The sequence below is a fragment of the Idiotropiscis lumnitzeri genome, chromosome 6 (genome assembly GCF_059441095.1).
Source record: "Idiotropiscis lumnitzeri isolate Australia: NSW breed Sydney's pygmy pipehorse chromosome 6, RoL_Ilum_1.0, whole genome shotgun sequence".
Classification (NCBI taxonomy): domain Eukaryota; kingdom Metazoa; phylum Chordata; class Actinopteri; order Syngnathiformes; family Syngnathidae; genus Idiotropiscis; species Idiotropiscis lumnitzeri.
Genome location: NC_142396.1, coordinates 15,005,371 through 15,017,885, shown reverse-complemented (window position 1 = coordinate 15,017,885; position 12,515 = coordinate 15,005,371). Strand labels below are relative to the sequence as shown.

General features: G+C 40.2%; 2 protein-coding genes across 2 annotated transcripts in view; one reads left to right on the top strand and one right to left on the bottom strand.

The window, feature by feature from the left end:
- The window catches only part of th (tyrosine hydroxylase), a 46,889-nt gene that overhangs the window by 30,731 nt on the left and 3,643 nt on the right, over positions 1-12,515 (bottom strand). The gene's annotated exons all lie outside the window — the stretch shown is intronic.
- Positions 9,427-10,617, top strand: phlda2 (pleckstrin homology-like domain, family A, member 2). Its single transcript, XM_088297473.1, has 2 exons — positions 9,427-9,975; positions 10,262-10,617. The coding sequence occupies exon 1, from the start codon at positions 9,521-9,523 to the stop codon at positions 9,935-9,937; it is 417 nt and encodes a 138-aa protein (XP_088153599.1). The 5' UTR covers positions 9,427-9,520; the 3' UTR covers positions 9,938-9,975; positions 10,262-10,617.

Genomic DNA, 12,515 nt, shown 5'->3' with positions numbered 1-12,515 from the left:
GCAGATAGAGAAGAGTGTCCACTCTTGTGAGAGATCTTTGTAATGCATCATGGGAGATATGGCAAAGTGCTCTGAGGCTTCTGAAGGAGAGGAGAAGGAGGCTTGTGTCTTATTTAGCAACCCTAACTTTTGTCGTTTCTTATCATGCCACCTTGTGCAGAACCACCTCTCAGCTGTGTGTGTGCATTCCAGAGACGAGTTGAGGTGACAGCGTGGGAAATCGAGATGTCTGACTCAAATCGACATGGCAGCTAGATTTCCACCAAAACTCCTTTTAATGTTTAATATTTAATCAGGCGTAGTTTCACGTCTCTTCTATTCGTCTGGAATGCTTCATTTTGGTTTTGGTGTTTAGGCCTCAGAACAGTGTACTTGCTTGCGATTGATGCTGTGTGTGGGCTGTGCTCACTAACAAAGACGCATTCTTCAAGACTCATGTTCCGGTTTCCTCTTGATCAGATAGCAATGAAACTTTTATAAAGTTTAACCCAAATTCTGCAGGCATTGCTTAAAGATGAGGAAATAACATCTGATGACAATTTAATTTCGAGAATTTAAACATGAATGTTTTATGCAAATTACGCCTCACGGGAAGGCCATTGAAATATTCTAACCATCTAAAGCTTGATGATGATGGCAGACAGTGACGCATTTTGCTTCCTTACTTTCATACTTGAGCTTTCACAGGAAACAGCTCAGCCAATCATTCCACAGTGCAGAACACATTATGACTTTCCTGGCAGAACTTCTTTGAATCATATGACACATTTTCACATTTGGATATCCAATGTAATTTAATTGCTGATTATGCTTGGGGGACTTGCGTAACTGACACGAGAGAAGATTGAAGAAAAATGTAGTTTGTTCCTTGAAAGAAATTCAATGCAAACTCAGGATAAAGATAATCCGCAGTGGTGAGAGGTCAAGGCCAGCAAGGCCTTTTCTGCTGGCCTAAACACTATCCCATGTCAAGCTAATCTGCCCAGGGCCTTCACAATAAATTATTACTGTTTCTTGAAACAATCAGATTTTAAATTTGTTTCCTTCTTGATGGCGGGTAAAGCTTGCAGACCCCGCTACCACAAACAGTGGAAGAGGCTGGATGGGTTATAAACTGTGACGTCACTAACCAGCCATGACATGCATGTCGCTGGCATCGGGACATATTCACTTTTCAAAATGTCATATTTGTTCAACCATTAATATTGCATTGTCAAATACAGCACTTTAGATTGATCAATAACCTTGTTCAACAAATTTGTACTAAAGGTTTTAATATGAGATGCAAGTAAACTCGAGTTTTTGGGGTCGCGCTGATTCATAATTTTCCTTCATTTTTGTGAGTGAAATAACCGACCGATCCATTGCTTGGTTATTTTTACCTAGCACATTGGATTGATGATTTGCCCTAGCATGTTGGGTCAAAATTTTAATTTAACAAGGGGTAAAAACTACCCATACTGATGAGGTAAAGATACCAAGAAATTTGTTATCAGGTTATCAGTATTGCAGTGGTTGGGAATATAACAAATTTTATTGCTACTATATTATAAAAAATAAAAAAAAAGACGCAACTTTCCCCGTAGTCACCACAGCAAGTCACTTGCACGATACGTTTAACAGTTTTGACACCGGATGCCCTTCCTGACGCAATCCACCCATTTTTATTCAAGCAAATGCTGTAAAGGCTCTGAATGAATGAATAAAATATTATCATACAGCCTGACCAAGAGGTGCGACCTTCTGAGCCCAGCCACCACCAAAATCTTCTACTAAGGTTACATTAAATTTATCTCAACTTCTGTGGACTAAATTGTCCAAAATGGTGACCTGCTTCAGCTCTTCAGCCCGCCCAATCTGTTGATTTAAAATAATTAACCCAACCTTTCGAGAGTGTATTACAAAATTGAAGAAAGTTGATGTCTTCGCCGAATGCAAAAAGCAGACCTAATGATGTCGCTCATCCAGCACAAGTGCACACAGGGCGCTCTCTTCATCTCTAACAGCTGCAGTCGCAGCCACTGTTGCGCTCTTGGCTCCAAAGGTACTCTTGGCAGCACTTCTAAACTTTGTGCATGTGAGCATCGAGTATGTGAACAAGTAGGCTTGTGTGGACTCTTGTGTGCGGTCGGAAGCGATGCGAGCCAAATCGGGTTCCAGAGAGGACGAGGGATAGAGGGTCACTTATGCAGACGACCTTGCGTTGCCCTTCAAAAGTCAACGAGCGCGATGAAGAGCTCATCGCTTGTGATTGCCTTGTCGCTGGTGTTGACACATGAATCACACGGTTATGCGGACCCTGGAATCAAAGATGGTTTGTGCCTACTCTATGTATGCCTCTGGCTGCAAGCAGACAGCCCTGAGCAGATCAGATCAGCTGATGATGATGATGATTTGTTTCAGTCTGAGTTTGTGAAAAATGCAACAAATAGCCTTCAGGAATTATGAACCATTTAGAGCCAGCATTTTTCGGGGCTTAATTGTATTTAGACAAAGTTAATGAATACTTAATTATAAGTATAGCAATACCTTTGCTTCGGTCTATAATAAATGAAAAGCATGCTCTACTGGGTTTAGATCAGTTCATTGACTGGGCCATTGAACACAGTTCCATTATTTTCCTTCAAAATGTCTTGTGTTTTCTAATGTGGATTATCCCTGAATTCTTTCTTTTGTGAAGACGACTTTTTTTTAGAATCCTTCATGAATATAAAAACAGACTGTTTGAATGTGGGTTAAGCATTCAAAAACACAAAAGTCACGAAGCCAAAAAACGTCTTCAAAAAACTCAAAAGTTCTGGAACACAACGGCAAATTAAACCATTTTCATCAGGACAATGGAAAGTGAAAGGCGTGAAGAGCAAACGGTACAACTCCAAAGCATACCACACCATGAGTAATCACCGTGGAGGTCATGTTATGGCACAGGTGTTTTTTGATGACGTAGCTCATGATGTGACATAAGTAACCAGATGATTTGAGGCTCTGCCGGTTCTGTCACCTGATCTCAACACAACAAACTGTAATTTTCCTGTCTGTCATCGACAGATGAACAGATACTTTATTTCTAATGAATAAATAATACATTTAAGACTGATTAGGGAACTGAGATCATTTCCCACAGCACACCTAATGATCGCTCAGGGCACGCCAAAGTAGCGTGACACAGAGTTGCTTTTTGTCCAACTCTGTATTTCTAGTGTGCCACAGCGTGTTATTTGTTTCCTTAGCTGGAGGTCAAGCACAAGGCCTAAACCTGTCAAGTGCAAAATCCCACCCATGGCCCCGCTTCCATCATGGATTACCTTCAGTAATATGGAAATAGTCCGTGTTGATCACATGATCTCCGTTGAGGCTTTGTAGACACTTCAATTTATGACAGGCGGGGAGACAGCAGACCTGCATTGCTGTCATTCTTTGACAAAGTCGCTGGAACGGGATGAAGGTAGAGCTCGTCACAGTCGCGCTCATCAGAGACTCGTGACGGTCTTCACTGAAAGCAGCATGGAGGAAGTGTTTTACCTGTTTAATTACAGTGGCACGCTACAATTAATGCTGCCTGACATTTAGGACCTACTTTTCCGTGTCTAAAGGCATTCTGCTGCTGCATATGTTGGCTCTCATAGTCCACCCAAGTAGGATCACATACACAGCGAGAGATTAAAATATAATGCCGCACTGTGCGTCGCAAGGATATACTAATCATTTTTATTCCAACACAGGTTTGCGAGAGCTATCGTTCATATTTTTTTCAACTATACCTTATTGTTCCCAAGATGCGTGACCAGTATGATATGCATTCTTCCGAACAGGATGTGGAGGCACTAGCATGTAATCACTGATAACATAACTGACTGGTGCAAGAATGCATGACGGAAGCTTTTCTTTTTTTTTCTTGAACAGTTCCTCCGGCAACGCGATGTTTGACACTCATCAGCCATTTGTTCTTTTTCCCACGCTGATGAATGCCACGCGCACACACACACACAGGGCTTATCAGAACAATGCTTCAAATAGCTCCCAGAGTCTCATCGCAAGGGCATGTCACCAAAGAGCAAAGGCACATTTAGGACTTTACAACTGGTTTGAAAGCGTTTGCCCGTGTTTGTGCGCGCGTGTGTCTACGTGGGTGTGTGTGTCACAGTGCAGCTGTTACCTGCAGGCTGTGATGTACATGTCAGCAGGCCGTCACAGCAAGCTCATCCACACAGCTCCCTATTGTTACAGCATCTATGTATAGCGTCGGAGGCTTTTGCCAGATATTATGATGTATCTAAACACGCGGCCTCGTGCTGATTTATCAGCATTAATGTGTGGAAATTCAAAAGCCACGTGGAAATTTGTTGTTAAATTTATTGTGACCTAGCCAGAATGTAATTTATGTTTGCCTATAAAAAACTTCAGTAAGATGGCTTGTAATCAAAAATATAGCACCCCTGTCAGCGCCATAATGCCCCATGTCACTTTCATGTGTCTATATTTTCGAATATCGGTGGTCCGGACTTTGCTGGTGTGTTAGCGTCAGTACTAACATGGCAGAACCTCTAATGGTGAAGGCCTCTATTTTGATGCAATTTTGAGCAAAAAATTATTTAAACATTTAAACCGCCAACCATGGCTATTACTATTTTGGCCATAGAACTCAAATGTATGTTTGGCTCAAACAAACGCAGACGAACCCCAAAGGAACACCAAACCTACAATGAAGTGTCGTTGTGAAATCATTATACATTGGACCTTTTTTTTCTTCCGTTGTTACTGGGGTCTTTGTCAAGGTGGAAGAAATTATGAGCAGTTCCAAATACCTGTCAGTGTTAACATGAAACCCCCTTAGCTAGCAAAAAAAAAAAAAAAAGTGTGGAAAAGCCAAACAAAACTTCTGAACTTTATTACACGTTAATCACTTTGAAAGGTGGCAGGTTTGTGCCAACTCATTAAACGAGGTTGAATGTAATTAGTTAATTCTGAATGTGACCATACGCCAGTTATGAGGGTGTGTACACTTGCGCAACCGCATTATTTCAGTTGTTTATTTTTACATTGCTGTCTTGAAAATGTTTAAGATTCATTCATACATTAATGGTGGAAAGGGGTTTAAAATGATTTATCTCCGCCTTTCATTTATAAATATCATTGGACATTCGCATCGTAGGAGTACATGGACTTTTTATGTCATGCATCATTACGCATTTTCAAAGTTATTTCATATTTTTCTTGTACTACATAACATGCTAACAATAGCATTAGCACTCATTGAGGTCAGGTTTGAGTTTTTTTTTTAATTTCAAGTCTTACTATTAACAGTAATTTGTGTATTTATACAGTTGTATGACTGTAAAAAAATGTTAACGTGATACTTTACAAAAACTAAGCACGTGCAATTAAAAAATGTAATGATATTTTTTGCGGCAGTTTGATTTATTTTTGCCATTCTTTTCTTCAGAAGTTCCATTGAATTAATTCATTTAAAAAAAAAGTGTCATGTTTATGACATACAGAATCACTAACACCGTCACATGTGATGTTAAACCGTAACATTTGTTGTTTTGCGTTCATTGACTGAACTTGGCTTGACCACAATCTCAAATTATATGGCTTCTTAAACCATCTATTCAACCATTCTTATCTTCTTAATCCATCCATCAATTCTTATCCTGTTCAGAAGGTCACGAAGAGCTGGACTGCAGCCTCTCAGCTGAATCCCGATGAATGGTGAAATAACACTTCGAACTGGTCGTAAGTGTCTGTCTTCTTACTCATTCAAGGAATATACAGTTATTGTCTATAACATATTTATTACAGTTCACATCACCTCTGACGCATACGAATGAATATAACCCCAGAGTTATTTTCAACATGAACTATTTAAAGCTAGGTAGCGTGTGTTTAATATGCTGTGATTCACAATAAACGCAGGGACTTCGTGCCGGAACATGACAACCAAACACTTCTCACCTGATGTATCACAGCCGGCAAAACTCCCTCACGCTGAAGTAAAAATACTTTATTTTTCTATTTATTTATTTTTTGATGTCATGATTACTTGTGCTTTTGCACCTGGCACATTATCATGTCTCTGTTATGTGTTTCAGGGGCTGCAGTTTAGTCTATGTAGAAAGAGCGATGGCCAGAAAGTGCTGACGTTAACTTCAAGTCTGCCACAACACGCACCACAAAAAAACTCCTCCTGCATCCATTTTACACGCACAAAAGAAACAGTTGTTCTTTCCCACAAGCGGTGACACGTTGTGTTTGTACGACTGCTGCTATTCAGCAGCCACACGACAGGGCTGTGCCCTCCGTTACTATCAACAACAAATGATGTCAGTTTGGTATAATATAGAACTTTTTTAAAGTCCAAAATGATGATGAGTAATTATGAGAATGCTCTAGGCTGGGGATTTCCAAACTTTTTCCACTGATGGTGTCATGCAGAAAAATGAAAGGAAGAACATGGCCCACTTAACCACGTAGTTATGAAACATTCTAAAATCATTACTAATAAATAATAACGATAATAGGGCAACATAAATAAAGTTGTATTATATTGTATTGAAACAGGGCTAACGAAAAAAACAGACTAAATATCATATTATGCAAGGCAAGAGAGCTTTGTTGTGCTTTTACACATGAGGAAACTCAATGCACTTTGTAGAATTAAATGAACATTTAAAAGCATTTGAAATAAAACAGTTAAAGGCATTTAAAAGCAAAGTAACAAAGGTAGCTTACTAAAATTTATAAAATAATGTACAGTGATTTTAGCTTTATCGTTGACAAAGTAAAATACTTATATTAATATCTTGCAATATTCAACTTAAATGTATTACTAAAAATATATTGTGATAGCCTCTATCACTCTAATGCATTTATAATTTTAAGTTAAAAATTATGATGATGATGAAAAGCCTTGAACATTCAGTTTTTGTCAAATTTGTATTTTTAATTTTAAAATATTGTGTGCTACCTTTCAATATTTTAACTAAAATGTCATATACGTTGAAAACTTTGACTTTGTTCTCAAATTGAGTACCAACTGTGTTTGCATTGAAGTGAAGGCAAACTTGTCACAGTGCCTCAGTAAAAAGGGCTTTCTTTCAAACACACTTGTAATAAACAAGCACAACAAGAAACAATATAAAGCAGTAGATGTCCTTCAGTATCTTTTTTTAAGGTGTCATCTTGTTTTCATGCTTTGTTCATTTACACTGTGTTTTTTTAGATGGAATATCTTAGATCAGGTGACTTTATATGTCGTACGGTTTGACAGATTTCATGCGTCTAAATCATGCCAACTGCCCTATGCCTGTCAAGCATAGCCGTTATAATATTTATGTCTGCTCATTGAAGACTCAAATTCACCTCACTTTGATCTATATTTATAGTACTTCATCTCCTCATTCATCTCATCTTCGTCTCCTTTGACAAACACGTGCGTGCAAGCCAACTGAGTCACCGGGTACTCCTTTGGCAAGCAAAGTGTTCCACTGGCGCTCGCTGCAGCCCACGCTGAGTCACTAAGCCCGGGCATGCCTCCACCACAACGTTTCCTCAAAAAGGATATGCCAGGTGCGCACACCTCCAGGCAACTCCAAAAGTCCCTGAAAAAAACTGGAGAGGGGGATCAACAGATAAGTGGTGCCACTTTCAGAGTGAAAAAAACAAGACGAGGAGCTCCTCGAGGGGGTCAGGCTTGTTTGGAGTGGAGACTTGACGACATACAGCCTCTTACCAGCCTCTTTTTTAAACAAACTCCAGGAGACGGGCGACGCAAGCAAACATGAGTCATGTGATGAAGTCAGTTATAGAGGGAAGGAGCATGAGAGGATAATAACACCCTAAAAAGCAAAATGGCGTCATGTTGACTCATAATTATAACTTAGTAAGTGGATCTTTTTTTTAAACTGTAACAAGAAAGTCTGTCTTTCTTTCTGCTGGTGTTGTGTCTCGTGAACTAACGAGGCACCGCCAACCTTTTTATGTTTTTTGACCCTTTTGACCTATTTTTTTCCCATTACAGTGCGCTTTAGAAGGAAAGTGGCTCTGACTCGTTTGGGTGTGGCTTTTAGTGGCCTGACAACCACCGACACAAAACCAGAGTCAGAACATTTATCTGAAATCTTTACAAGGGGCTACCTTCCCTCGCGACTCTATCACACATGACCAGGAAAATTATTTTGTAAAATATTTAGTGGTAAAGATACTTTTGGACTCAAACCCGTACCTTTATGGGTCTGGAAAACGTGGCTAATAATAAGGCCTGTGTGGCACGTTAATATAGATTTTAGGAACTGGGAATAGACTCCTTCTAGAGTATAACATCAATTTCAGACTTTCAGATGGCTAGTTAACTCTTTTTTCCCAAGTTAATCAAATCAAATATTATCCATGCATCTGTTAATTTTCTACGGTAACAATTCCAAACCAGGGTATTGTGGCGCTACAGTAGATCATCAAGAAAATTAAACAATTTCACTTCATTTAACTGAAAATTATTTACTAATTGCAAATATAACTTTGTTGGTCTGTTATGACGTATGCTGAAAGGTAGAACTAATTTTCATTAAATGTCAAGGAGCACAATACTTATGTCCTGTTGGCATTATAACAGTTGAATAAGTCGTGCGAATATATCAGCTTGGTGTTTCATTAGAGCAGTTACACATGTATGTGGTGTCACCATTGTGACCACAAGCTTGAGGGGAACCATAAATACAATGTGCCCAAGATGCAAAATAAATTGACACCACTGCTCTCAGTTTTGTGTATAGTGTATATGGTCCTTTGTCCATATGTGTCCGGTGATTGACAGAAGGCGACTCGTGGCAGCTGAGGCTCCAGCGCGCTCAAAATGACCAATTCTAACCAAAATGACTGCAGTAGTAGTTCTGTGATACAAATATCATTGTTATTCAGTTATGTTTATAATAATGTCATGTCGTCAACTCTGCTTATCCTACACAGGAAGAAAATTTATTTTTTGGTTTTATCTTATTCAGCATTGATTGCGTGTGCAAAATCACATGTCCCTCCAAATTCAGCATGAGGTGTGTGTGAACTTTTCAAATATGGTTTCTCCACCAATACTGTAATGTAAAGTCTTTCGTATATTTTAGGAATAAAAATGGGTTTCGGCAGTCAGAACTTCCTAAGAGGGCACATGTTGGGACTAATCCCGACAATAGGATGAGGGTTAGTAATTAATTAACATGTAGGGTGTGTGCATCGGTTGGGGCCACCTTTAGAACTTCCTCTGGCCTCTGAGCCTCCAGCTTTCCGCCCCCACAGACACACTGCTTTGAATCAACCCACCGACAACTGCTGATACATTCCCAAAACCAACTGACGTCAAGTGGGCGGGGCCCAAACCGGGGCCGGACTATAAAAGTGCCTCACCACGTTGTGTTTCATTCACAAAAAAGATACCGTGGATTACTCCGGCCCAACGAGAGGCTTTTACCTCGGGCTCCTCTCACACGAATTGACCCAGACAATTTTCGTCAGAACATTTTCCAAAAAAATGAAAATGTCCGCGGCCGAGATCTCCCAGGTGCTCAAAGAGGGCGAACTGGAGAAGAGGAGCGACAATCTGCTCCAGTTCTGGAAGAGAAAGACGTGCGTCCTGACCCCGGACAGCCTCAACATGTACGCCGACACGCAAAAGCGCAGCCGAGGCAAAGAGCTCAAGTTACAGTGCATCAAGAAGGTGGACTGCGTGGAGCGCACCGGCAAGTTCGTCTACTTCACAATCGTCACCACGGACGACAAGGAGATCGACTTCCGCTGCCCGGGCGAGGACAACTGCTGGAATGCGGTGATCACCATGGCCCTCATCGACTATCAGAACCGCAAGGCCATCCAGGACTTCAAGACGCGCCAGGACAACGAGAGCGCGTCCCCGGGCCAGCATGAGCGGCGCATGGCGAGGGCTCCCTGAGACCTCCACCACGAGCCTCGATTCCTTCTCCTAATATGGTGAGTTCACTTACTCGTAATCGTGCTGGAAACGAAAGGACAAAGCGCTTCAAATCAAAAACTGTCAATTAACAAAATATAACTTTTCAGAAATTAAACCAAGTCAAATAAAAGTTTTTTTTTTAAAAAGTAAGTAAAAATTAAATATCAGTGCAATACAAAAAATCCATTAAACCAAAGTAGCCTACACCGAAACAAAGTAACTCTACATCTCTTCGCTTTTATTCTATGGCCTAATTCTCTTCAAGTAGCCTTTCTAAATTTTCCTATCCTTGTTTCCATTCAGGGATTTGAGCGTGTGTGGCCCACACAAGAAATAATCATTCAAGGACCAACCAAAAGGGAACGATGACGTCATCCGGTCCAGAGATGAAGGATTGTGGACTGAGCTGTCACAACGACTCTCACAGGTCCAGCAGAGATTTTCCAAACTTCACTCACATAGACTGATCAGCAAAGTTTGCTCTCATTGGAGAGGGAAAAAAAGATGCCTATAAAAGAATGTATGTTAATTTATTTGTTTCCAGGATATCATGTCTTCTGGTAAACGGCACTTGTATTGTTTAAATTATTTGCTTGTTTCAAAGCGTGTTATGTGTTTATGTATTTATTTCAATAAATTACGTGCATCTTTTTGACAAACTGAAGCGTTTCATTACTCTTGTGGAAGAGGTTGCTTGTTACTTTCGTCACTTTAAAAGAAGATTGCTTCTGATGTCCACAAACCTTTTAGGTGTTTAGTGCAGATCTGGGTAAAAGAGCAGATTTATTTTTCCTCTGCCTTTTAACACACCTTTTTAATGTTTTTCAGCATTCTGCTTAATTTCTCATGATGTGAAAAAAAATCAGTACCAGTGGTGAGAAGTAACAAAGTACAACTACTTTATTACTGCACTTATTACTGCACTTGTAGTTTACTTGAGTAAGTATTTATTTTCATTTTACTTTTACTTGCTACAGTTGAAAGAGGACGCTATATTTTCTATTCCTTATTTAGTCAGAATAGATTTGTTACGTTTTTAATCCTCTAGATGATGACTCGGTTCAAGTATTTTTTTTTTTGTTATGCCGTAATGAAAACAGGTATTGCATATAATTGACAGTAATCATTCATTTGTACTTTTTACTTTTCTACTGAAGTACCAAACAGACTTAAGACTCTGGACTCCGGTGTTCTTTTAAGTACAGGAGTTGAATTACTAATTCTACTATTACCAGTGTTTCTTTTGCCACAAGTAGTTGTATGTTTAACACTACAGAATGTTTAATTTGACACCTCTAAACGACACAGGTATTGATGAGGCCTTGGCTTTTGTTGTCATTGTAAATAAAGTCTCAAAATGGCAAAACTGGATGCATAATTGTGAGATGGCTACTGTATTTATTAAAGCTATATTCGGTGCAGATAAATTGAACCAGACAAGTCTTGGACTTCCTCAGGTCCACTTTCTATCCGGAGTGCCATTCTCCAGAGTTTTCCCAGCCGGCTGTGTGAGGCTCTCTCTGGCCATATCTTATGACCTAAGAGGCAGTAACAATATATAGTTCACTTCGGGAAAGTTCTCCGTGGCAACATATCTCTGTAAATGCCACACATGCTCAGTCAAAGGAGAAGGGCGGACCGGAAAGTCCCTTTCCTTTCCTGAGTCAGGTGGAATGTGGCTCTTTATTGTCAGCGGCAGCCTTTCAAGCTGAGGTCATAGCTGATAAGCAGAGCAGTTTAGCCCTTGCGAACACACCTTAACTACTTCGAAGGAGTGGAGTGTGGCTGACAGTGTGATCTGGCATATTTCTGGGGTTTCACAATGATTCCAAGTGTGTCGGGTGATTTTCCGACCGTTATCAAGGAATGTGTTGAAGGATTGCTCTTTTTACGCTTCCTTGTAGGATGTAAAACTTGTGTTAATTGAAATACACGTGTCAATTACCAACTCAATTGCACTTGTAAAAATCTACAGCAGACTATAATGTATTTTCATGATAGGTACAAGCACACCTTTTCAGTAAATCTTGCATGGAGGCAGCGCAAGCCGGCACATAAGAGAAAAAAAGGCCAATTTGTGCTGTTGTGGGTGTGAACACAACCGACTCCATTCGCCGCAAATCAAAGCGGCTCGTCACATTCTCTTTAAATGTGGCACTCTCACAGCGTACATGGACACATCTCTGTGTGGGAAAGCACGCAGCAAGGCATGCGTGACCAGAGCATTGTCGCTGTTTTTGGCCAGTGTGGCTACAGACAATGTCAGCGCGAACATTAAATGCACAAGAAGCTGATCATAACCGCTGGTGACTTAAATCCATCCGCAGACGTTATGTATCGACCATCCCACCCCAACCTGATCGTTTAGCTGGGAAAAAAAAACCAAAACAATCATGACATGTATTGTTTAAACAGGTCGAAATCGAGAAAAACTAATCAGTAGATAATTGCGATGAGTGTTTTAGAACATGCCGCTTCTGCAGGTGGCTTCAGTAATATCAGCGTAGCTGCAGATGAGTCCAAAGCTAACGACTTCCCACTGCTTTGTTTTAAGAAA